This window comes from Brienomyrus brachyistius, chromosome 11 (assembly GCF_023856365.1).
Source record: "Brienomyrus brachyistius isolate T26 chromosome 11, BBRACH_0.4, whole genome shotgun sequence".
In the NCBI taxonomy this organism is placed as follows: Eukaryota; Metazoa; Chordata; class Actinopteri; order Osteoglossiformes; family Mormyridae; genus Brienomyrus; species Brienomyrus brachyistius.
The window spans coordinates 26,211,217-26,233,486 of NC_064543.1; the positions used below are offsets into that span (position 1 = coordinate 26,211,217).

At 45.5% G+C, this 22,270-nt stretch overlaps 1 protein-coding gene across 2 annotated transcripts in view; it reads left to right on the top strand.

Moving 5' to 3' along the window:
- The window catches only part of LOC125751898 (DENN domain-containing protein 2B-like), a 58,919-nt gene that overhangs the window by 28,217 nt on the left and 8,432 nt on the right, over nucleotides 1-22,270 (top strand). For both annotated transcript variants that reach the window (XM_049031307.1, XM_049031305.1), the window contains exons 5-15: nucleotides 6,568-6,713; nucleotides 7,169-7,384; nucleotides 8,329-8,425; nucleotides 8,711-8,755; nucleotides 9,125-9,309; nucleotides 10,169-10,278; nucleotides 11,774-11,843; nucleotides 14,629-14,706; nucleotides 15,684-15,824; nucleotides 15,917-16,065; nucleotides 21,844-22,021. In XM_049031307.1, coding sequence (XP_048887264.1) covers nucleotides 6,568-6,713; nucleotides 7,169-7,384; nucleotides 8,329-8,425; nucleotides 8,711-8,755; nucleotides 9,125-9,309; nucleotides 10,169-10,278; nucleotides 11,774-11,843; nucleotides 14,629-14,706; nucleotides 15,684-15,824; nucleotides 15,917-16,065; nucleotides 21,844-22,021 — 1,415 coding nt within the window. The remainder of the gene's footprint in view (nucleotides 1-6,567; nucleotides 6,714-7,168; nucleotides 7,385-8,328; nucleotides 8,426-8,710; nucleotides 8,756-9,124; nucleotides 9,310-10,168; nucleotides 10,279-11,773; nucleotides 11,844-14,628; nucleotides 14,707-15,683; nucleotides 15,825-15,916; nucleotides 16,066-21,843; nucleotides 22,022-22,270) is intronic.

Consider the following 22,270-nt stretch of genomic DNA (forward strand, 5'->3'; position numbering starts at 1 on the left):
CTTCGATTTTCAGTGGTGTTTGCTAACTTTCATTGAGTTCGCTTTTTATGTTTAAATAATTTTGAGGTTTGGAAAAGCAAAAATATGAAACTTTTTTTTACAGATATGACATTACAGTGTAGACAGTTTGACTAATTATGCATAGTTTGACCAGTTGTTTGATGACAGCTGTTCCCATAAGTCTAAAACTTTGTTTTTCTGAATTAAAACCTCATTAGATTAAACAAAACAGCAGAATTACGACAGCTCACTCGAGTCTAACAGAACACATTTATGCACTGCATTCCCATATAAATCAACTATATGATGGTTTCATTCTTGCTGTAAGCTCTCTGCCAGGGCTTTAAGGAAGTATGTGACCCACTAGACTCCTGCGGATCCAGCTGATTTCAGTGACGCATGAAGCCCTCGCTGTGGATGTAGTTCACATAGCTGTCTTCTGGACCGGCCGGTCCCGCGGGTCTGGCTTTTTATGACATGGATTCCTTTCTACCAAAAAGCAAAATGAAGCTTGGAAGAGCTTTATCGTCATCAAGGGGACCTTCACGTGGAACCATATATGTAGAGAGCTAATTCAAGACTGACCATGGATCAGTTATGTGGGCAAGAAGCTGTGTGCAGACATGTTCATCACAAAACGTATAGTAGGAGATGGCAGGTAGGAGATAAGTGGAGGGCAGGAGTGGCTCATGTGGCATAACGTATGGAAATGACGAAAGCTGCTGAATATGTGGCCCACTGTGCCACTGAAACATGGGGGTAACTTCTATCTACCTTCTTGGCCAGGCCTCCTCTGACAGCAGCTTAGGCACACGGCAGGATATTTCTCTTCCAAGACTTTAATAATGAATCACCTTCTAATCCAGCCAACTCCAACTCTATACTGTAAACATGAACGACACCAGGGGATTTCAGCTGTGGAATGTACCAATTTGAAGCCATCTGTGTACTGCATGTGGCCCTCTGATTATTAAAGTTTGCCGTAAAGTGAAAATAAATCCACTGGTAACTGGGGGGAAATTTGCCTGTATATATCCTCATATGAGTGATCATTATGCATTAAGTGATGCAGCACTGGTCTAATAATAAGTTAGCAAAGAAGCAGCATCCTGTGCAGGGTCCCCTCTGCCTGGTGACCTGGGCTTCCTGGGACTGTGATCGTAAATCGTGTAAGCAGGTGAAAGGTGAATGCAGGAAAAGAGAGTTACCAGAATGTGAATCATCACTGGTGCTTTCCAAGATGCGTGTGCTGGTACTTTCTGTTATTAAAGCAGCTGAGCATTGTTGTCTTGGCGCATGGTTTTGATATATTCCTTTGTCCTTAATGTTTCAGAGAGCGTGAACATTGCCTGTATGTGAGGTTTGTCAATGTAAAGCCAAAAGAGGTCAGTGCTACAGTTTGTCCAGGAGGTCAACAGAACTGCACTGACAACAGTGATCTTTTCTGCTGCACTCATCATCAGCTCCAACTGTCATTGTGACTTCAATGACCATAAGCTTTCTCAAGGAGAGCTTTCTTCAGGTTTAATCATATGACATCAACTTTGGCTGAGCGCGTTCATTGCTTCAGTGAAGCAGCACAGTGTAATAAGAGATGGAATTCCCCACAAATATTATTCCCACAGATAAACAGATGAAGTAGTTTTCATTTAAGTATGACTGTATGGCTCCACGAGAGTTTGCCCCTTGTTTTTGCTCATCTGAACCAAATAATGCACATGTGAATTTGGGCCATGCAATTTGAGAAGCAATGATGGACTGTCGGAGGAAAATTTCTGCAATACCCCTGAGAAAAGTGCTTAATCTTAACTGCTTAATTTTTATGGCTTGGCTAGTGCATAATGCTGAATGATAATCTCATTCAAGAACATGTTTTTTTGTGCTTCAGGAATGGCTCAGTGCTGGATTATCTGACATATTTAGATCATTATGAGATCTGAATGTGACTCTTGTTTTTGGCTGCATTTTTATGTTTACAGTACTTAGCGGTGATATTTCCGACTATTTGTGGCATTTGTGGTTTAAGTCAGCCCACAAGTATCTTATGGAATGACGCATACAAAAGCAGTGAAACAGCGTTCCGTAGCTGCACTGCATGCTGGGTAGGTGTGCCCCCCCAAGTGGGTTATTTGACTTTTTGTAACCAGATCTTTTAATTTGTACCCACAATTGCCCCAGGAGCCATGGAAATGTATCATTTCTCCAGAAGATTGTCATTAAAGAGTTTCATTGCAAAGTTATTGTAGTACACTGAGGGGTCACCTTAGAATTGTTCCCCTTGCAGTGTGAATGATATGAAGTAGAACTGCCATGGGGGGGCACAATGAAGCATTGCCCCCTCAGTTGTCATACTGTGCCCCTTAGTTTTTGCATTTCAGTTTATCTACTCCTACACTTTTAAAAAACTCTCTAGTTCTGAATCAGGTCCATATTGGAGCGGGTGGGTGGGTGTGCTGTTTATTAACAAGGCAATCGGTGGTTGTGTATGCAAATTAGAACACAGACTCAGTCGGGGGACCAAAGTCCTCCACACCAGTGTAATTCCCAGACTGGATGATGGTGTGTACTCGTGGGGACGCGTAGGCATTGCCCAGCAACGCAGAGCAATAGAGGGGAAATCAGATTTGTATACTTTTATGTCTTTTTTTCTCTGTAGTTTCATGTATGATGAGAACTAGATTCGTTGAGTGAACTTTCCTTGAGTGAGGATTTTAGCGAACAGAAATATCGGTGGATGCATGCACCTAGTAAAGTACTTACCCTCGGCTAAATTGATAACCTTGCTGTTCTCTCTCCATTAAATACAATTGTTGTAATATACAGTAGCTGTGTTTGTCGCTGTTTGCCTTTACCAAAGCAAAATAAAGAACAAATGCTATCTGAGTGCTATCACGGTGTTTCATGGTTTGTCACGGCCACTTGGCACAGTATTGAGTCCCCTCTGTAATTTCCGTTGCCTCCTTACCAAATTCCTCCTGCTCTTGGGCCTGCTCAGTCCTCTGTGTCAAGAAGCATGAATACTGTAGTAAAACTTCACAGTTAATGTGATGTTTCTGGTGTGCTTATCAATGAACGGCACGATTTTATGTAGAGGTAATTTCTGTTTGTTAAGGCTGCTATCTCAGATCCATTTTGCCACTCCTGTTTATCAAAATTGTTGGTTAATTATTCATGCAAATTGCTTCATGCATACAATACAATGTTGAAAAATGTTTGTAGGTATGCTCGTGCAACATATTTATGATGAAAGCATTGTTTCTTATAAAATGGAACAGATTTCTGTCAGACTGGAAAGCAGAAATAGTGGCTTAACAGATATGATAAATGTGGTGATAAAGACGCGAGCTGTATGTTTCATTGGGGGCAGTCTGTGGCTCTGCAGGTTAGCACTTGTTTTAACCTAAATTCAAAGTCAATGGCAGGCTAATTTCACCATTAGTCCTTAAGCCCCAATTGTTCCAAGGGCCCTAGATTCTGTTAGACCCTGTGCTCTGATCCCAAACTTTCATTCATTTCATCCTCATTTCATTCCATCCCTGGGGTCTCCTCTCGGCTCTGGGGTCTCCTCCTGGCCCTGGGGTCTCCTCCCATCCCTGGGGTTTCCTCCCGGCCCTGGGGTCTCCTCCCAGCTATATATGCCTGAAGCACCTCTCCAGCAAGGCATCCAGTAGTCATCCTAGACAGATGCCTAAACCAACTCAGCTGGTTCCTTTTGATCCAGAGAAGCAGCGGCTCTACATTGACACCCCTTCCCAAAGCCTTCACCCTATCTCCAAGGCTGAGCCCAGTCACTCTGCGAAGGAAGCTCAAATTCAGCACTTTATCCTCAATCTCACCTGTCAGTGTTCTCCATTCCTTCCTTCTTCATGAACAACTGTGATTCATCTCTATCCTGGAGGAAGCACGCTACCCTTTTCCATTTGAGAATCATGGTTTCAGACTTGGAGGTGCTGATCTGCAATCTGGGTGCTTCACACTCAGCTGCAAACAGCCCCAGTACATGATGAAGGCTGCAGCTTGATGAAGGCAACAGGACCACATCATCTGTTAAAAGCAAGGATGTGATTCTGAGGTCACTAAATTGGACACCCTCCACCTCTTGGCTGGAACTAAACATTCTGTCCATGAAAGTTATGCACAGAATTGGTGAAAAGGGGCAGCCCTGTGGAGTCCAGCATCCACCAGGAACAAGTCTGACTTATTACTGGCAATGCGAACCAAGCACTCACTCCAGTTGTACAGAAACTTAATAGCCGTGGGCCTGCACCCCCCACAGGACCCCTTGAGGAACACGGTTGTATACATTTTCCAAGTCCACAGAACACATTTATATTAGTTGGGCAAGCTCCCATGAACCCTCTAGTAATTTTTTTTTTTGGGGGGGGGGGGGGGTAAAGAGCCGCTCTGCATTGTTCCTCCTGGATCCGAGGTTCAACCCTTGGATGGACCTCCAGTACCCTGGCATAAGCTCCCAGGGAGGCTGGAACGTACATTCCCTTTATTAAAGATTTGGACCTCCACCCCCATCTGCCAATCCATTGGCATTATCCCTGACCTCCATGGAATGTTGTAGAGTTGTTTCACTGAAGATAGCCCATTGTCATCCAGAACCTTTAAGAACATAAGGCAACTCTTATCTACCTCCCAAGCCTTAGCACTAGAGACTTTTTTTGCCTACCTCAGTGAGCTCCACTTGATGTGCAAGTTCTCCAACTCCACTTCCTCCAAGGAAGGTATGTTAGTGGGATTCAGCAGCTCTCCTTCCACCATCCAACTACATCCCCAGTTGAGGTCAACAGTACTCCATCCTTGCTGGAAACAGCATGGGTAAAGCCCTGATTCACCCTCTTGAGTTGCCTCAGGGTTTGCAAGAATCGATCAAAATGATTTTCCATGGCCTCTCCAAATTCCTCCCACACCCAAATTTTTGCTTCTGAAACTGCCGCACTCCACCTACCCTGCCGCTACCTGTCATTTGCCTCCGAAGCCCCAAAGCTAACCAAGTCTAGAAGGCCTATTGCTTTAGCCTGATGACTCAGTTTCCCATATGTGTCCACCACTGGGTTGGACCCCATGGATGAAGGTCCGATCATTAGGTGCTCACCAACAAGCTCCTCACCCAGAAAAGGGATACCGGGGCCCTGCCTTGGAGCCAAGCCTGGTGGAGGAGCTCGTTGGCGAGCATCTTCTGGTTCCTTGCTTTTATTCTTCATAAGGGTCATCTGAATCGCATTCAGTCTGGATCGCTTTGTCTTAGCAGACTCTACTAGGGACATTTGCTCCTAACAACATAACTACTAGGGTCACTGGGACACACAAACCCCTCCATTACCGTAAGATGACACTTCATAGAGCAGATGTGTGTGTGTTTGTAAAAAAAAAAAAAAAAAAAAAATTATGTGACACATCCATCCATTTTCCAAACCGCTTATCCTACTGGGTCGCGGGGATCCGGAGCCTATCCCGGAAGCAATGGGCACAAGGCAGGGAACAACCCAGGATGGGGGGCCAGCCCAGCGCAGGGCACACTAACACCAGTCACTCAAACATTTTAGCAACTCCAATTAGCCTCAGCATGTTTTTGGACTGTGGGGGAGTCCGGAGTACCTGGAGGAAAACCCACGACAACATGGGGAGAACATGCAAACACATGCACACATGTGACCCAGGCGGAGACTCGAACCTGAGTCCCAGAGGTGTGAGGTAACAGTGCTAACCACTGCACCACCATGACCCTAAGGTGACACACTCCAGCATAATTTCCTCTCTTTGAGTCCGTAAGTTACTGTTTTAAAAGCTTATGTTCTATCTCATGCCCTTATCAAAATTTTAAGCCAAACCAAAAATCCTTTCTGCTATTTTCTGGTCACTGCTGTTTCACACATTGCTTTCAGAATGTCTCAGCTCTGTATTTCATATTTTAAACTTTGGTAACTTTCTCAGAGGCCTTTGACCCATTCATAATATGGTTCATTGGACCAGTGGTTATTGCGGAACAGGGATTCCAGCGCGTCCAGCTTATTTCCCAAGTGAATGTGTTTGCCAGCCATGTGAGGTTTCTTTTCTTTTTCTGTCTCCAGGTACTCGCCTATCTGAGTAACAGTCGCTTGGTGACATGTTTACTTTGTTAATCTAAAGAGCGTGTTCTCTTACTGAACACATGTACCTAATATTGCGACAACGCTGTATTGTTGCCACTTCCTTACTAGGTTTTGCGCATGAATGCTGGACATAGATTTCCAGCCCTGACACTCTGCATGCTCTCACAGTGACTCACCAATGGCCCAGCGTCCTGGCTGGAGAGTTTTTGTTAAAGCTATTACCCTGAAAGGACTCTTTCCAGAAACTCTTGGATGCCTTATTCCTCTCAAGATTCATCCTAAGCATGATGCATGCAAGACTCGGGCCCAGATCTTATAATTCTTTAATGCAAAAAGTGCAGTTCCTCTCTTGTTTTTCATCTCCCTTTTTTAGACGTGGATCTCTCACACACACGAACACTTCAGAACACCTCCTTCAGAGATGAGGATCTGTCATAGATCTTCTCATGCCCCTGTCTCCCCACAGAGTCTCACAAAGAAAACCCCTATGAGGATGTGGACCTGAAGGGCCGAGCGGCTGGCCGAAAGTCAAGGCTGCTGCCGGAGAGGTGCTGGGACCCTCTCAGCAGGACGTGGACCTCACAGGACAGCACATTCTGTGCACCTCCTCAGGTAATTTGTCACTGTTGATGGAGCAGCCATATATTTTGAATTGGTAAGACGATCCCTCATGGTTCCCTGGAGAGTGGAACTTGGCCAGCCAGCAATCTGAGAGTCTGGGGCTGCTGTGTTCACAGACATTTTTTTTTCACCACTTATTTCGTAGACTGAAGTGTTAGGACATGCCAAAATTTCTGACTGGGATTTATAGTTGAACCAGGTACTTTGTGTTTTTATCCTGACCCTGACGAACTTCCTGCTGACATGAGAAAAGGGCAGACAGTAAGAGAGGCTCATTTTTGATAGTATTTAACATTCATACTGTTATATTTTATTGACCAGCAGTAGATTAATGCTATTTTGTTGATTTCACCACTATGTGTGCTCTGACTCCACAATGCACTGTAGTACGGTAGAGTGTACAGATCAGTCTTGACCGTGTGTGTAAGTTGCTGTGCCGCCCCCAGCTGCCCTCCAAGCCCAGCAGCCAATCCCTGCACCTCCCGGGTCCTGCGGACAGGAAGTGCCACCGTCCCTCTCGCCTGTCCAAGCGGCACAGCCACGACGACGGGTTGCTCCTGCCTCGCCTCAGCTTGTCATCATCCTCCTGTGTCCTGCTGGACGACGGGTTGAGCGGCACCAGTGACACACTGTCATCACGTCGGTCCAGGAGGGTACCCAAGGTGTGACACGACTTGGCCCAGCACAGCACAGTGTGTTTTGCTGAGTGGGGGGAGACACCTGACATGGTGCAGTACTGCTATGCTCAAAATGAAACGCCACCGATTATGTGATTTAACAGGGCACCCTGTATGTGTCTATGTGATGACCACAGGCTGCACATACAGAACTATGTATGCAAGCATTTTAACTTGTGATGAGGAGGCTAGTTAGCAAATGCAAATGATTAGGCACAGTGAGGCACAGTAAGGCACCAATCGGTCGTGCAGAAGCCACATCATACATTCCACTTGAATGCTTGAGGATATCACAGGCCAGACTTGCTGACTTGGGAATGAATTTCTGTAGAAATTGCATTTGGCTTACAGAGAATCATGGGGGGGAAGGCAGACAGAGGGTGTGTGAAGCTTTCTTCACTTCCCGGCGGAGGAAAGTTTATTTAACCCAATGTCTCCGCAACACTGACTTCCTAAACAAACTGATTGCCTGGACAGGCCAACACTGGGTCTCCTACAAAGCTGTGTTCCCAGACTCCCTGAGAGTGTGAGCTCAGCCATTGCTCACGGTGCCCATTGCAGAGAATAAGCCAGGCTGCTAGTCAAATTGGCATCGAGCCAGCAAGACCACAGGTTAAAATGACGAATCACCTGGAGGTGAGGCTTGCACTGGGGACTAGCTGATTGGCTTGCTGTGAGAGGTGTGAATATTCATCTCAGGTTAAGTGCTCAATTAAAGCTCACATACTCCTGTGCTTTTCCTCATAAAAGACCAAGCCATAATTCGCCCTTTACTTTACTTTTACTATTGCATGCCCTGTATCATTTTTCCTTGCTGCTGAAAAACTATGCAACATGTTCAAAATAATTTTAAAGCTATTGTTTATGCAATGGAGGCAAACTCCAACAGAGTGGAGGTAGACAATGGTTTTCCCCATATTTGTGTCCAGCTGGTGCAGAGAATAAATTCCATCTACTGCAGTAAAAGAGGAAAGAAGAGGTTAAAAAGGTTCTCCTTGTCCAGCATGGAGATGTCGTCTTTGAGAGGTAGGCTCCTCTCCTGCTTCTCATCTAGCTGTCGTACTTTGCAGGCACAATAGATGCATTTCGCTCCCAACACCCCAGAAAATAACTTTATATGATGTTTTTTAGCTATAGTGAAAAGATATAGTGTTTACATTTTTAACTAAATAATGCAAATTAAAAGTCTAAAAATACTGGCATGCTGGACTTTTATATACCACTACATTTACAATTTTCAATTTCAACCTCTGTGTCCAATTTTCGAACTCTGGAAAGTTTCCTGATAAGAAGTTGTCCCATTTTTTCCAGACGATAACAGCGAGAGTGAGAGTGATTCTGATGACCGGTTCAAAGGTGAGAGTTTAAAATGAGAGGAATCTCCAGTGTGGCTGCAAATGACCCGTATTTTCTTGTAGCTCCTAACTCAGGCTTAAACGAAGAGGCGTTTAAAAATGCCTAATAATAGTTGCTGCCAGTATCCAGGGAACAATATGAAATATATTCAGTTAATGATGTTTCAGCCACCAATTTTTGTTTAACTTTGAATTATTATTTAAAAATTCTTGAAAAACATTTTGTTTGAACATGCTCCTGTACTGGCATTGGGGAGCTGCTATGTTTTTAACCCCGTACTCATGGTGTCTGGATAATGTCAATTTACGTACTTCTGTGCTTTAATGGCACTAATGCTGCATGGCTTCTGCCCCCTCCCCCCCCCGGCAGCACATGCGCAGCGCTTGCAGAAACTGCAGTCCTTGCTGCGTCGGGCTCCCAGCTACCGCACCCTGGAGCTGCAGCTTATCGAGTGGCAGGAGCGCGAGCTCTTTGAGTACTTTGTGGTGGTGTCCCTGAAGAAGAAGCCCACCAAGAACTCCTACTGCCCGGAGGTCACCTACCAGTTCCCCAAGGTACCAAAGCCTATGTAGCACAGCAACTGGGAGCCTGCTGCCAGTAAGAGTGCCTGGGGATGCAGGGGGTTAGGGAACAGCCAACTTGCTGTATGTTATCATTAATGTAGGTACAAACTGATACAGATTATGGTCATAATGACATTGCTCTCATAACATGTAAGACATTTCAGTAACACCTTACTTAAATACTTATAGTGCATTATAGATACCTTCATAGTACATTATAATGCATTCATAAATAATTATAGACATAGCTATAACTATTAATGAAAAAGCATAACATACAGCCATGTTTATTATACATTATGAATGATTTATGAAGCTCTCAGCTATAATTCACTATAAATGCTATAAGTGGGCAAAACAATGATTACATACATATTAGTCAAAAAGAGGAAATACGAAGAAATGTCGGTAACACTTTCATCATGATGCATTATATATACCTTCATAATGCATTATAATGGTCAGTATCAATCATTATAATGCATTATGAGGCTAGAATCTTTGAAGCTCAGATAGTGTGTACTTTCACACCTTCACCCATGGGTTGTTTCTTGCAGTTTATTGACACTGAGTCATGTAACTTGGAAACCATCACTAAGGTGGATAATTGGTTTTGTGGTGTAGAAATGTCCCTCAGAAAGTATTCATCATCCCAGCCCCCATGAAAAAGCACCACTGGAAATCCCAAGCTAATGGAACATGGAAAACTGCCGCTGATAAGGAAGGAAGTGAGCAGCCTCTGAAATGCTCCAGCTTTAACTGCTCCTACTCTAGTGGTATGCTTTGGGTGCCCAGTGAAGCAGACAGACTCGCTGCTCCAGAGCTCTGACCCAAGTCCTTCTGCTGACAGCTGGAGAGGCCCAGCAAGCAGATAAGGGAGGCAGAGCAGAGACTCAAGGCCATCCCCCAGTTCTGCTTCCCAGACGCCAAGGACTGGAGTCCAGTTTCCCAATACAGCAGGTAGAGCTTGTGCAACCAGTACCACTGGCCCTACCAGTCTGATACTCACACATCCAGCACCACTGCCCCTACCAGTCTGATACTCACACATCCAGCACCACTGCCCCTACCAGTCTGATACTCACACATCCAGCACCACTGCCCCCACCAGTCTGATACTCACACATCCAGTACCACTGCCCCTACCAGTCTGATACTCACACATCCAGCACCACTGCCCCTACCAGTCTGATACTCACACATCCAGCACCACTGCCCCCACCAGTCTGATACTCACACATCCAGTACCACTGCCCCTACCAGTCTGATAGTCACACATCCAGCACCACTACCCCTACCAGTCTGATACTCACACATCCAGCACCACTGCCCCCACCAGTCTGATAGTCACACATCCAGCACCACTGCCCCCACCAGTCTGATACTTACACATCCAGTACCACTGCCCCTACCAGTCTGATACTTACACATCCAGTACCACTGCCCCTACCAGTCTGATACTCACACATCCAGCACCACTGCCCCTACCAGTCTGATACTCACACATCCAGCACCACTGCGCCCACCAGTCTGATACTCACACATCCAGCACCACTGCCCCCACCAGTCTGATACTCACACATCCAGCACCACTGCCCCTACCAGTCTGATACTCACACATCCAGCACCACTGCCCCCACCAGTCTGATACTTACACATCCAGTACCACTGCCCCTACCAGTCTGATACTCACACATCCAGTACCACTGCCCCCACCAGACTGATACTCACACATCCAGTACCACTGCCCCCACCAGACTGATACTCTTCTATTCTTATATGCTGATGCTCTTAGGGCCACGTGTGGCTCAGTGGGCTAAGCCTGTGTGCCTGTAATCAGAAAATTGCTTGTTCAAACCCAGCCTTAGCATATCTGCACGTCCTTGAGCAAGACCCTTAACCTTTGCAGGCAACTTACTCTACAACAAAAGAGGTGTAAAGATAATTTCCCCCAGGGATCAATCAAGTATCTGTTATTATATTCAAACAGTTGGTACCAATGCCCCCGCTGGCCTGATACTTACACAGCTGGTACCACTGTCCCTGCCAGACTGATGCACCCCCAATAGTAATGCACCCACTGGCCTGATACTCAAAGAGCCGGTACCACTGACCCTGCTGGCCTGATACTCACACAGCCGGGACCACTGCCCCTACCAGCCTAATCCCCGCAGAGCTGGTACCACTGCCCCCACTGGTCTGATCCCTGTGCAGTGAATGATTTTCCCCTTGGCATTTCAGGTGTAATACTTTATTCTTTAAAGAATAGTTTGAGTCACACTAATAAAAGTTGAGACTTGAAGCAGCAGACATCGGGGATTACCCACCACTGAGTCACTCTGTCCCATTTCTCTGTCTTTACAGAGTTTTTGGTGAACCCTCTGGCTTTGTTAATTAACAAGTGTTAATTAAGGACTTTGCAATAGACTGATGATGCCTGTGTCTGTGAATGCAGTGAGACCTTTTCCTTCATGCTGACTGGAGAAGATGGCAGCAGAAGATTTGGATACTGCAGACGCTTACTGGTGAGCTGCACGTCATGCACTGTATGGACAAAACTATTGGGATACACCTCTTAACCATTGAATTCGGGTATTTCATTCAGACCCATTGCCACAGATGTATAAAATAAAGTACCTAGCCATGCAGTCAGGTTTACAAACATATGTGAAAGAGTGGGTCATTCTGAAGAGCTCAATTCAAGCGTGGTACTGTCATAGGATGCCACTTTTGCAACAAGTCATTTCATGAAATTTCTTCCCTGCTAGATATTCAACAATCAAATGTTAGTGGGATTATTGTAAGTGGAAGCGTTTAAGAACAATAGAAAATCAGCCATGAAGTGGCAGGACACGTAAAGTAACAGAGCAGGGTCACTGAGTGCTGAGGAGTGTAATGCGTAAAAGTTGCCAACGCTCTGTTGACTCAGTAACTGCAGAGTTCCATACTCCCTTTGGCATTAACCCCAGCACCGGGAGCTTCATGGAATGGAGCTTCATGGAGCTTCCGTGGCTGAGCAGCAGCATTAAAGCCTTCAAGCCCATCACCAAGCACAGTGCCAAGCGTCGGAGGGTGTGGTGTAAAGCACGGCACTATTGGACTCTGGGGCAGCGGAAACGTGTTCTGTTGAGTGACAAATCACGCTTCTCTGTCTGGTAGTGTGATGGATGAGTCTGGTTTTGGCAGATGCCAGGAGAATGGTACCTGCCTGACTGCATTGTGCCAACTGTAAAGTTTGATGGAGGAGGAACAATGGTATGGGGTTGTTTAATGCTTCAGCATACTAAGACATTTTTGAATAATTGGGAATAGTTTTGGGAAGGCTCTTTTTTGCTCTAGCATGACTGTGTCCCAGTGGAACTTGATTGGCCCTGCAAAGAGCTTGGATCTCAACCCCATCAAACACCTTTGGGATAAACTAGAATGGAGATAGCAAGCTAGGACTTTACCTCCTACATCAGTGCCTGACCTCACAAATGCTCTTTTGGATGAATGGGCAAAAATTCCTAAAGACAAACTCCAAAATCTTGTGGAAAGCCTTCCCAGAAGAGTGGCAGCTGTTATGGCTGCAAAGGGGGGACTGACTCCATATTGATGCCTATGGATTTAGAATGGGATGTCATAAATGGTGTAATTGTTATGTGTCCCAATACTTTGGTACCTATAGTGTATGTTTTGGTATCTTTCATTGTTGCTGTGGGTATAATTGCTTTTTACATCTCTATCAAATGTCAGTGAAGAATAAAAGATAAGACAAATGTGGAAGTTACTGCTGCGTTTCAAAGTTGCCCTTTTCAGATTCTGTCCTCATCCATGTTGTGTGTGTGTGTGTGTGTGTGTGTGTATGTTTGATTGATTGATTGATTGATTGATGAAACCCTTTATTGCTGTTGCAATATACCATGTCACTAGTCACGAGTACCAGCGAAAAAACTGGCCATCAACCCGACCATACATATACACAAACATCACAGTAGGGGGTAGACCGGTCGGGAGACAGGGGAAGAGAGAAGAAAAGAAACAGAGTAACATGAGGAGAGAGGAGGAGAATAAAAAAACAGCCCCCAGACTGTACTCCAGTGGGGAGGACATTGTGGGAACCGAAAAAAACACCTCAGCAACATAAGCACATGGTCACTACGCCTTACAACATAAAAATGACACGACTTGCAACGGGTGAGGGAAAAGGGGTGGTGGAGGTAGTCCAGCAGAGACAGACAGCCATCCGGTCCTGCAGCCATGGAGGCGCTGGTCACAGACCCGCCTGTTCACGCTGGGGGTATGAAGCGGCGAAGGCGTGTTATGTTATGTATATATTACACTCTAGGGATAAAATGTCCCCACAATGTATTTAAAACCTGTTATTTTATAGGGGAAACTCAATTTTAGAAAAATTTGTGACTGCAATCAACAAACCAAAAATACCAAAAGTCTTGCATTTTGTTTGGTTAGTTATGGTTAAGGTTAGGGCTGGGTAGGGGTTAAGGTCATCAAGGTTTTTCCAATAGAAATGAATGGACAGTCCTTACAAAGATGTGGATACAAACGTGTGTGTGTGTGTGTGTGTGTGTACATATGTTGTGGTGCCCTCATACTGTGTGAATACTGCTTGATATTTGCAGGCCTGGCGTTATCATGGATGGAGCCTAGCATCAGGGTTCCTCCTGACGCTTTGTCTGACTGCCACATATCAGCTTTGCACTTGGGACAGAAAGAACAGATTAGAAATTTGCCAAATATGGACAAGAAAACTGGGAAAGACTTTTTTAAGCCCATATATGTGTAGAGAGAGGTAAAATGGGTGAGCCAAACAAGCTCCAGCAATAGGATGGCCTGCGACTGTTTATTAGGACAACAGTGCTGATGGTTTACACTAAGGTGACTGGTCTGGCAATGGGATTTCTGACTCCACGATGCGAAGCTTGACACATGATGAAAGCCTTTCCTCTTCTGGCAATCTGAGGCCAAGATCAGTACTTGGATCCCTTTATCTACATCAGATACACAATAAACACAAGCAGAGGCTAAATCGTGGGATTTTCACAGCAATGTCTGAGGCTCAAAAGCAAATTTTGCTTGCGTCTTGTAAATGATCATGCCCTTTTAGTTGAAAAGGACAATTGATCAGGGTGGGTTGCTGTGAAAAACCAGCCCATAAACTATGAAAAGTTCAGGTGAAGGCTATAGCAGAATTAGCTTTTCGTTTGCTGGCAAGTGCTAAGAAATTCTCTTGTATGCCACTAGACACCTCGTCCCGTCTGTCTAGTGGGTTTTTTAGATGCTGACACGATCTCATTTTCGCTGCTCTAGCCCAGTGGGAAGGGCCCTCGCCTACCTGAAGTGTACTGCGTCATCAGCCGGCTGGGCTGTTTCGACTTGTTTTCCAAGGTGAGCTCATGCCCCCCCCCCCACCCCCTCCGTTCCCGGCAGGATCTCCCTTGTGGGAATGGGCAATGATAAGGAAAAGCATCTCCACCCAGCCGTTGAATGTCCTGAACAGGCTCCATTTGGTCGAGCTGTGCCTCTTCAGGACTTCTCCCAGTATTGGCTTTGGAATCTGCTTTTCTAATGTAAACCATCTTATCAGTCTGCTTCTCATTTCCCGCTGTAATTATTGCCTGTACTGCACTCTCCTGAAAACAGTGACTGGTCACTGTTTCCTGGTTGTTTGATTCCTCTAATTCGGTGTTTCCCAACCTGGTCCTTGGGGATTCAAGGACTGTCCACCTTTTAGCTCCTTTCCAGCTCTTTGCCAGACAACCCATGTTTTTGCTCCCTCCCAGCTCCCGGTAGGATTCCAGCTGACCTGGTAGGGAATCAGAATCAGTATCAGTTTTATTGTCATTCAAACCACTTCGCATAAGGACGAAACACTCTCTCCGGTCTTGGTGTGCGCAGCGTGCCACTGAACAATAAATAGATAAAACAATATTAAAATATTAGGGAGCTGGGAGGGAGCAAAAACATGGACTGTTTGTGAGTCCCAGAGGGCCAGATAGGAATGAATTCCATCATCATCTAAAAGGATCACAGATATTAGTCTGCATCAGTTGCGGGCAACATCTGCAATCACCAATGAGACCTTCTTAATTTTTGCTGTGCTCAAAGTGTGATGTTAGGTCTACAGTGTTTGGTCTATGGTGTTAAGTATACATTGCTTTACCTGAACGCATCCTCCAGCAGGGTTAGCATGGCTGACATTCTTTACTGAGGTTCTTTCCCTTGTCAGAATTAAAGAATGGGAATGAAGCTGTTGGAGTAGACTGAACAGCTGTCATGTCATGTTATGTGTTATTGCTGATACTTTGAGGTCGCTGGTCTGTGATGTTTCGGGGGTTCACTTCTCCTGTACCCCTGCCTCAAAGATTCTGGACGAGGTGGAGAGGCGCAGGGGCATCTCCGCTGCCCTCGTGTACCCCTTCATGCGGAGCTTAATGGAGTCTCCCTTTCCTGCCCCTGGAAAGACCATCAAGGTGAAGACTTTCTTGCCTGGATCTGGGAACGAGGTGAGTAGCACAGCAGATACTGGAAATGCCGCCTGTGTTTGTTTTCGACGCCAGGGGGCATCGTTCCTGATCACGCTGTGGGTGTCTTGCAGGTGATAGAGCTGCGAAGGCCTTTGGACTCTCGACTGGAGCACGTTAACCTGGAGATCCTTTTCAGCTGCCTGAGTGTGCGACAGGTGCTGGGGGTCTTTGCCTCGCTGCTGCTGGAGCGTCGGGTCATTTTTATCGCTGACAAGCTCAGGTGAGACCCCCGAGTCATGTGTTAAAAGAGCAGTCTGACGTCTGTGTGCTGGAGGCGAGGACCCGGAAATCCCTAATGCAAAGGTGGCAGTGTATTGGACCTGCAAAAGACAGACATGCTCGTCTAGTGTATTATTACCATATTGTCTTTCTCCATTATGTTTCACTCTCATACATGTCCAGCAAATTATACATGAAATAGAAGATTTTGCAGCAGGATAACATCGAAGCTTCCTCATTGAAATAGTTTCACTGCAGCATGTGCACAGTGAAATCTTATTACACCAAAAAAGTCCTGACCTGCCTTTAAAGGGGCACCTTATCAGAGATAGGAAACCTGTCCTTAAAAGGGCACCTGATCAGGGAAAGGAGACCTGTCCTTAAAAGGGCACCTGATTAGGGAAAGGAGACCTGTCCTTAAAGGGGCGCCTTATCAGAGATAGGAGACCTGTCCTTAAAGGGCACCTGATCAGAGATAGGAGACCTGTCCTTAAAGGGGCGCCTTATCAGAGATAGGAGACCTGTCTTTAAAGGGGCGCCTTATCAGAGATAGGCGACCTGTCCTTAAAGGGGCGCCTTATCAGAGATAGGAGACCTGTCCTTAAAGGGGCGCCTTATCAGAGATCAGAGACCTGTCCTTAAAAGGGCACTTTATCAGAGATAGGAGACCTGTCCTTAAAGGGGTGCCTTATCAGAGATAGGCGACCTGTCCTTACAGGGGTGCCTTATTAGACATCAGAGACCTGTCCTTAAAGGGGCACCTTATTAGAGATCAGGGACCTGTCCTTAAAGGGGCGCCATATTAGACATCAGAGACCAGTCCTTAAAGGGGCACCTTATCAGAGAGAATCCAAAGCATGTTTCACTCCTGTGGTAAATGCCCATAAGAACATTCACACATGGAGCCTCAACAGGGGCAGACTAACTACTCTGGGGGCCCAGGCTGACATGGGTAGGAGGCCCCCCTACCTGGGCCATTCCAGCTATTTTTTGGAGCTAAAAGACATGAGAGGGAATTAAAATTGATGCAACATGAATCTGCTAATCAATATCAGTGGTAAAACTTACCGATCAGGGTGTTGTCGGGAGGGGAGGTATTGCACCGGTGGATCCATTAGCCAGATTTATGAAGCTTAAGCATCCACTCTTCTGGCCCTAGACTACAGCCTAGGATAGCCTATGTCTTACACCGCCTTGAGGCTTAGGTTAATCTTTAATTTTTTCTTACATTTGTTTAACTGTCTTCTGTCAATGTATTTTTTTTCAGAATTTGTCTACCACTCTAGTGGGATAGTATCAAAGACAAGGGAGGTGTAATGCTAGTCTTGTATTTTTGCGCCGTTAGACAGCTTTGCACCAGCTCATTTAGCAATGAAACAACTGTTACCACTTGACTCCAGTGAGATGTCTCAAAGTAGGAACACTCCATTACAGCCGGGATGGGGGGGCAAATATCAGACATGTTGTTGTGATTTAAATTGCCGTATTATTTTATAGCCATAAATGTGACTTCTGGAAATGCTGTCTTGATGTAACCCCAAGTTTCGTGGTCTAGGTGGCTGCCTACCTTTGCCTTACGGTAAATTTGCCCCTGAGTCTCGGAAATGATGGTCAGTTCTCCACTACTCCTATCCTAAGCCCAGTGCCTAAAGGTTGCCTTGGTTAGTGGGGAGCAGAAGAAGATCTGCTTCTGGAAGCTTCTCCTGTGGTTGTGTTGTCCGGAGCATAAGCATTTTACATAAAGGTGCTTAGCACATTGACCTGTAACCTGTAAATCTGTGATCCATCGTACTTAAACTGCATTTAAATGAGAGAAACTCCCTGATTGGCTGGGATGTATAACCACAGCTAAGTGCAGCAGACGGTGGGCAGCGGGCAGCGAGGCTGGGGAGACCCCAGAGCCCAGCAGCCTGGCCATTGGCTGCAGCTGCTGAATTCCGGGATGGGCTTCCGGTTCTTTCTTGGAGAGTGTATTTTTGAAATAGCAGAGGGCGGTTTAAACAAACATTGGTTTGGGGCCCCGGGGTGGCCAGTGACGCCATGTGGAAAGAATGTGCTTCCTCTTTGTGCATTTCTCCCCTCGGACTCCTTGCTCTGCTGTCACCGTGAGGCCATGGCTGACAGGGCCAAATGTACTTCTGATGTCCGCAGTGTCGCTCCTCTGAGAGAGGCTCTGCCTTTTTATTTGATGAGTGGCGATGGGCGTGGTGCAGCGTTTGCCGTTTCATGTTTCCAAACAATGACGCCTGGCGGGATGCAAGCGATGTTGTCAAGTAAGCAGTCATTTATCGTCTGATGATGATCTTTGTAGACATGAATTCGGCCTAAATGACTTTAGCATGCAGGCTTCTTACGTTGGTCTTGTACTTTCGGGGGGTGCATGCTTTACAGCAATGTCCGTGTCTTGAGAGTTTCCCCCATCACTCTGGGAACAGCTGCTTGGAAAATTAACTGATAAAACCAATTAGTGCTTCCTAACTGGCTAACATCAAGCCCGCAGAATGCTTCAGCGAAGCTTGTCATGTAAGCTCTGCCGCAAACTGCTAAACATCTACTTCCTTTCAACCCCTCCAAAAGGATGTTCAACAGGATGTATTTAAAAATCCACTCATATGCCGCATGACCTAAATATCTAATGTCTTAAGTAAAACGACGTTTTTTTACCTGCAGGTTAGCAGCGAAAGGCAAATGCCTCTTGGCCAGTACCATATTCTTATGTCCTTTTTTACACTGTATATGCCTGAACAAGCTTATTCCCGGTGTCACGCAGGAACAGAAAGGATCCATTGACACATACAGTAATATGTTCCTTCAACATGAAACAGGTACTGAAAGAAGACAGAGCTCCTTTACACCCTTCCCGTGAAAAATATACCATGGGAATGACCGCGACTCACGAGTTGGTTTGGACTTATTTACCCCAAAATGTACTTTAGGCTCCTGGAAAGGGCCAGACCGAAACCGCACATAGGTTTAATTATTTTCAATTGTCATTTGAAATCCAGTTTAGTTTTTATTAAAGACATCATTCATTGTAGTTTTTATATATTTTAGTTTCACCTCAAGTTTCAGTAATTTAATATCTAGGAATAGTCTGAAAGTCACAGAGCTATTTCATGTGTCTCCTCTTTAAAGAATCCTACTGGAATACAGGGCAAATTATACAATAATTTCCTCAAAATGGGTAAAACATGTTCCAAGTATTACTGGTGATCATTAAAAGTAAGCATCATTATTTTAGCTAAATTTATTATTTATTATTAAAAACAGTAAAAGAACTCAACATTTGGTTATATATTATTTTTCAGTTAATTTTGTTAGGAAAATGTATTTTGTTTAATTGCAGTTTTTTGTTTTATTTTTGAATTTATGAAAAATTTTTCTTGAACTTTTAATTTTAGTTTTCATTGATGATAACCCTGACCCTACCCATTTGGGAATCTCCCTACCTGTGTGGGAATGGCTGGATTAATAAACGAAAGTCTCTGATCCACCCATATAGACATCTTGTATTTCTTTGTTATCCTGTTTCACTGAGGCATACTGATGGCTTTTTGCTTTGACACAGCTTCAGCGCTGTTCGCTGCCAAAGTGCAGATCTGACCTGTGTATACATGACTGTGTTACCAACCAGTCACTGACTGGTAATATGCATTGATGATGCATCCAGAGATGTTTTCTTGCAACTTGTATCATTGAATTCTCAGACAGTTAAGGTAAGATAGACTTTGATCATATTTATGTAAACATGTGAAGCTGCTGCCTGTATAGACTCAGGGTGCATTTGTAGACATGACTTAGTAATGCAGGCAGCTGATTTGCCTTTGCTTGCTGCACCCATTGTGTGATGCTTTGGTGATTCCAGGCGGCACATGTTTACATACATCGGTGAGTTATAGATTAACGTAGGTTGTGTTCTGCTGTACAGAAATGCCCCACTCTGTCCCCCCCCGACACTGCTTTTCTGTTCTTCCAGCATGCTGTGAAATGAAACCTTCAAATATGACAACGATACCCGAAACAAGTCAGCAGCAGATCCGGTGTGAAATGAGGGTGTTAATCCTGCAGCTGGCCCTCTGGGTGTCCAGCTGGGCAGTCACCCCTGCAGGAGGTTAACAGCGGCACTGTGGGAGGGACAGCCTTCTCCAATAAACCCGACTTGACCCTCTATGCTGACGACAGCAAGCTATAACACGAAAAACACAGTTTATAACCTCGCAGTGACTGGAAATCGACTAGCACTGAGCAGTGACTCAGCTTCCCAGTTCCCAGCATCTCTCCTGCCTGAGGAAGCCCTTTCCTATATGCCCATATGAGCCCTGACATGAATCCTCTGCACTGCTGTCCTCTTGCAGCCCCCCGTCCCCACTTTCACGATGATTCTCTCACCCTCTAACCCTGCATCTCCACACCGTGTCCACTAATCCTGCTGAATAGTTGCCCTCCCGATTCCCAATCTGTCACGCCCGTGGGGGCCCAGTCTCTTACAGTTGAATCCCTGTTCTTAAGGTCCCCTCCACAAACCAGTGGTTGTTCTTCTCACAAATCCTGGTAGCTTCTCTCTCTTATGGGGGTTTTCGATTTCATGTAATTTCTTCCTCCCCATCAGGTCGCCCTCAAGGCTTTCGTGTGCCGTCTCTAGTGACATCTGCAGTTTAACTAACCTTTGGCTCAGGTTGGGAGGCGTTTTCCTCCGGCTCCCTGTTTTAACATGCCGAGCGGAGGAAGCTGTGAATTTCGCATTGCCCTGGGCAGCTGAAAACAGTCCAGGCAAAAGCAGTCGCTGTCAGTGTGTGAAATGCAGGCTTCTTCCCATGTCAGTTATTCAGTCATTTGATCTAATATTACTTTACAGTCTATTGTTGGAAATGTGTTTAATACATGCATTTAATTATTCCTTAAGCTCACTGCTTGTGTTTAGTGAGCGATCTTTTCTTGGAGGTGCGTTATGTGGTAGAACTATGAAGAAGATGTTGGTTCACTTGCTTAGACAGCAGTGTGAACAAGCAGCTCAGAGGAGAGTGTGCTGTGTCGGACACGTATGCAGGGATACGCTGGCCGTCATCATTGCAGGATTTCTGTTGCTGGGGGACCACAGTGCCTGCAGCCAGGACTGTGACACCCGTTATTATGGTTGTAGGCTGATCCTTCACCCTGTCGCTATTTATATGCACTGGGTATCGTGAGAAAGCAAAAGTGCAACGCATGTATGTCGGGGGGGTTACGTTACTCTCTGCTGTGTTTGCTCTAGCCATATTCGTGTGATGCTGTAACCAAATGGGGCACATTTATACATGGTAAATGCTAGTTGGAAAAGAGTTATTACTTAGCTATCCAGAAATAGTGGAATGCTTACGTAACACCATGTGTCTCACCCTCCACCCAGGCACTGTGAGGGTCAGGGCTTTTTAAGGAACTCTTAAGTTGATTATTTTGGTTTCACTGAACAATCTTTATAATGTGGGATGCTGGGGCGGAGGGGTTGACTGACCCCAAACAGCAGCACATCATGAGAAGGCTGATGCACTTTTCAAGGCCGGTTTGTTAGAATCTATAAAAGAGGACGATTTTTGTGTGTTTTCACACTGCTCTTTCATTGACTCTTCAGTGAAGCTGGTCTGTGATGGGTTCAAGAAAACATGATTGACAAGGACGACTTCTGAATTTTTGAGATAAACCCTATTAACCTTACAAGACTTGGTTGTGTACTTTGCATGTAATGGCGCTCTAATGACCTGTTTCTTACTGGCTGCTCCGCCTTGCATCTTTGCCCCCCCAGCACGCTGTCCAGCTGTGTGCACGCGGTGGCAGCTCTCCTTTACCCCTTCTCCTGGCAGCACACCTTCATCCCCGTGCTGCCCTCCTCCATGGTGGACATCGTGTGCTGCCCCACGCCCTTCCTGGTTGGCCTGCTGTCCAGTTCGCTGCCCAAGCTGAAGGGGCTCCCCGTCGAGGAGGTCAGTACCCCCTCCCCTGCCTCTCTGCTCATGTTCAATCACACAATAAGCTATAGTCCAGTCTATTATGCAATTACTTATTCATTCTGTTTAAAATTTTGCATCATAAACATGTTCTTTGGTGTTGCATTATTCTGCATCTGTGACTGAGCATGCCTTTTCACTCGCAGCTCTGTATGTAACGTTTTCACACCCCCGAGTTTGAGCAAACCTTTTGTTTTTTTCTTTGTTTCGAAAACATTGTCCCAC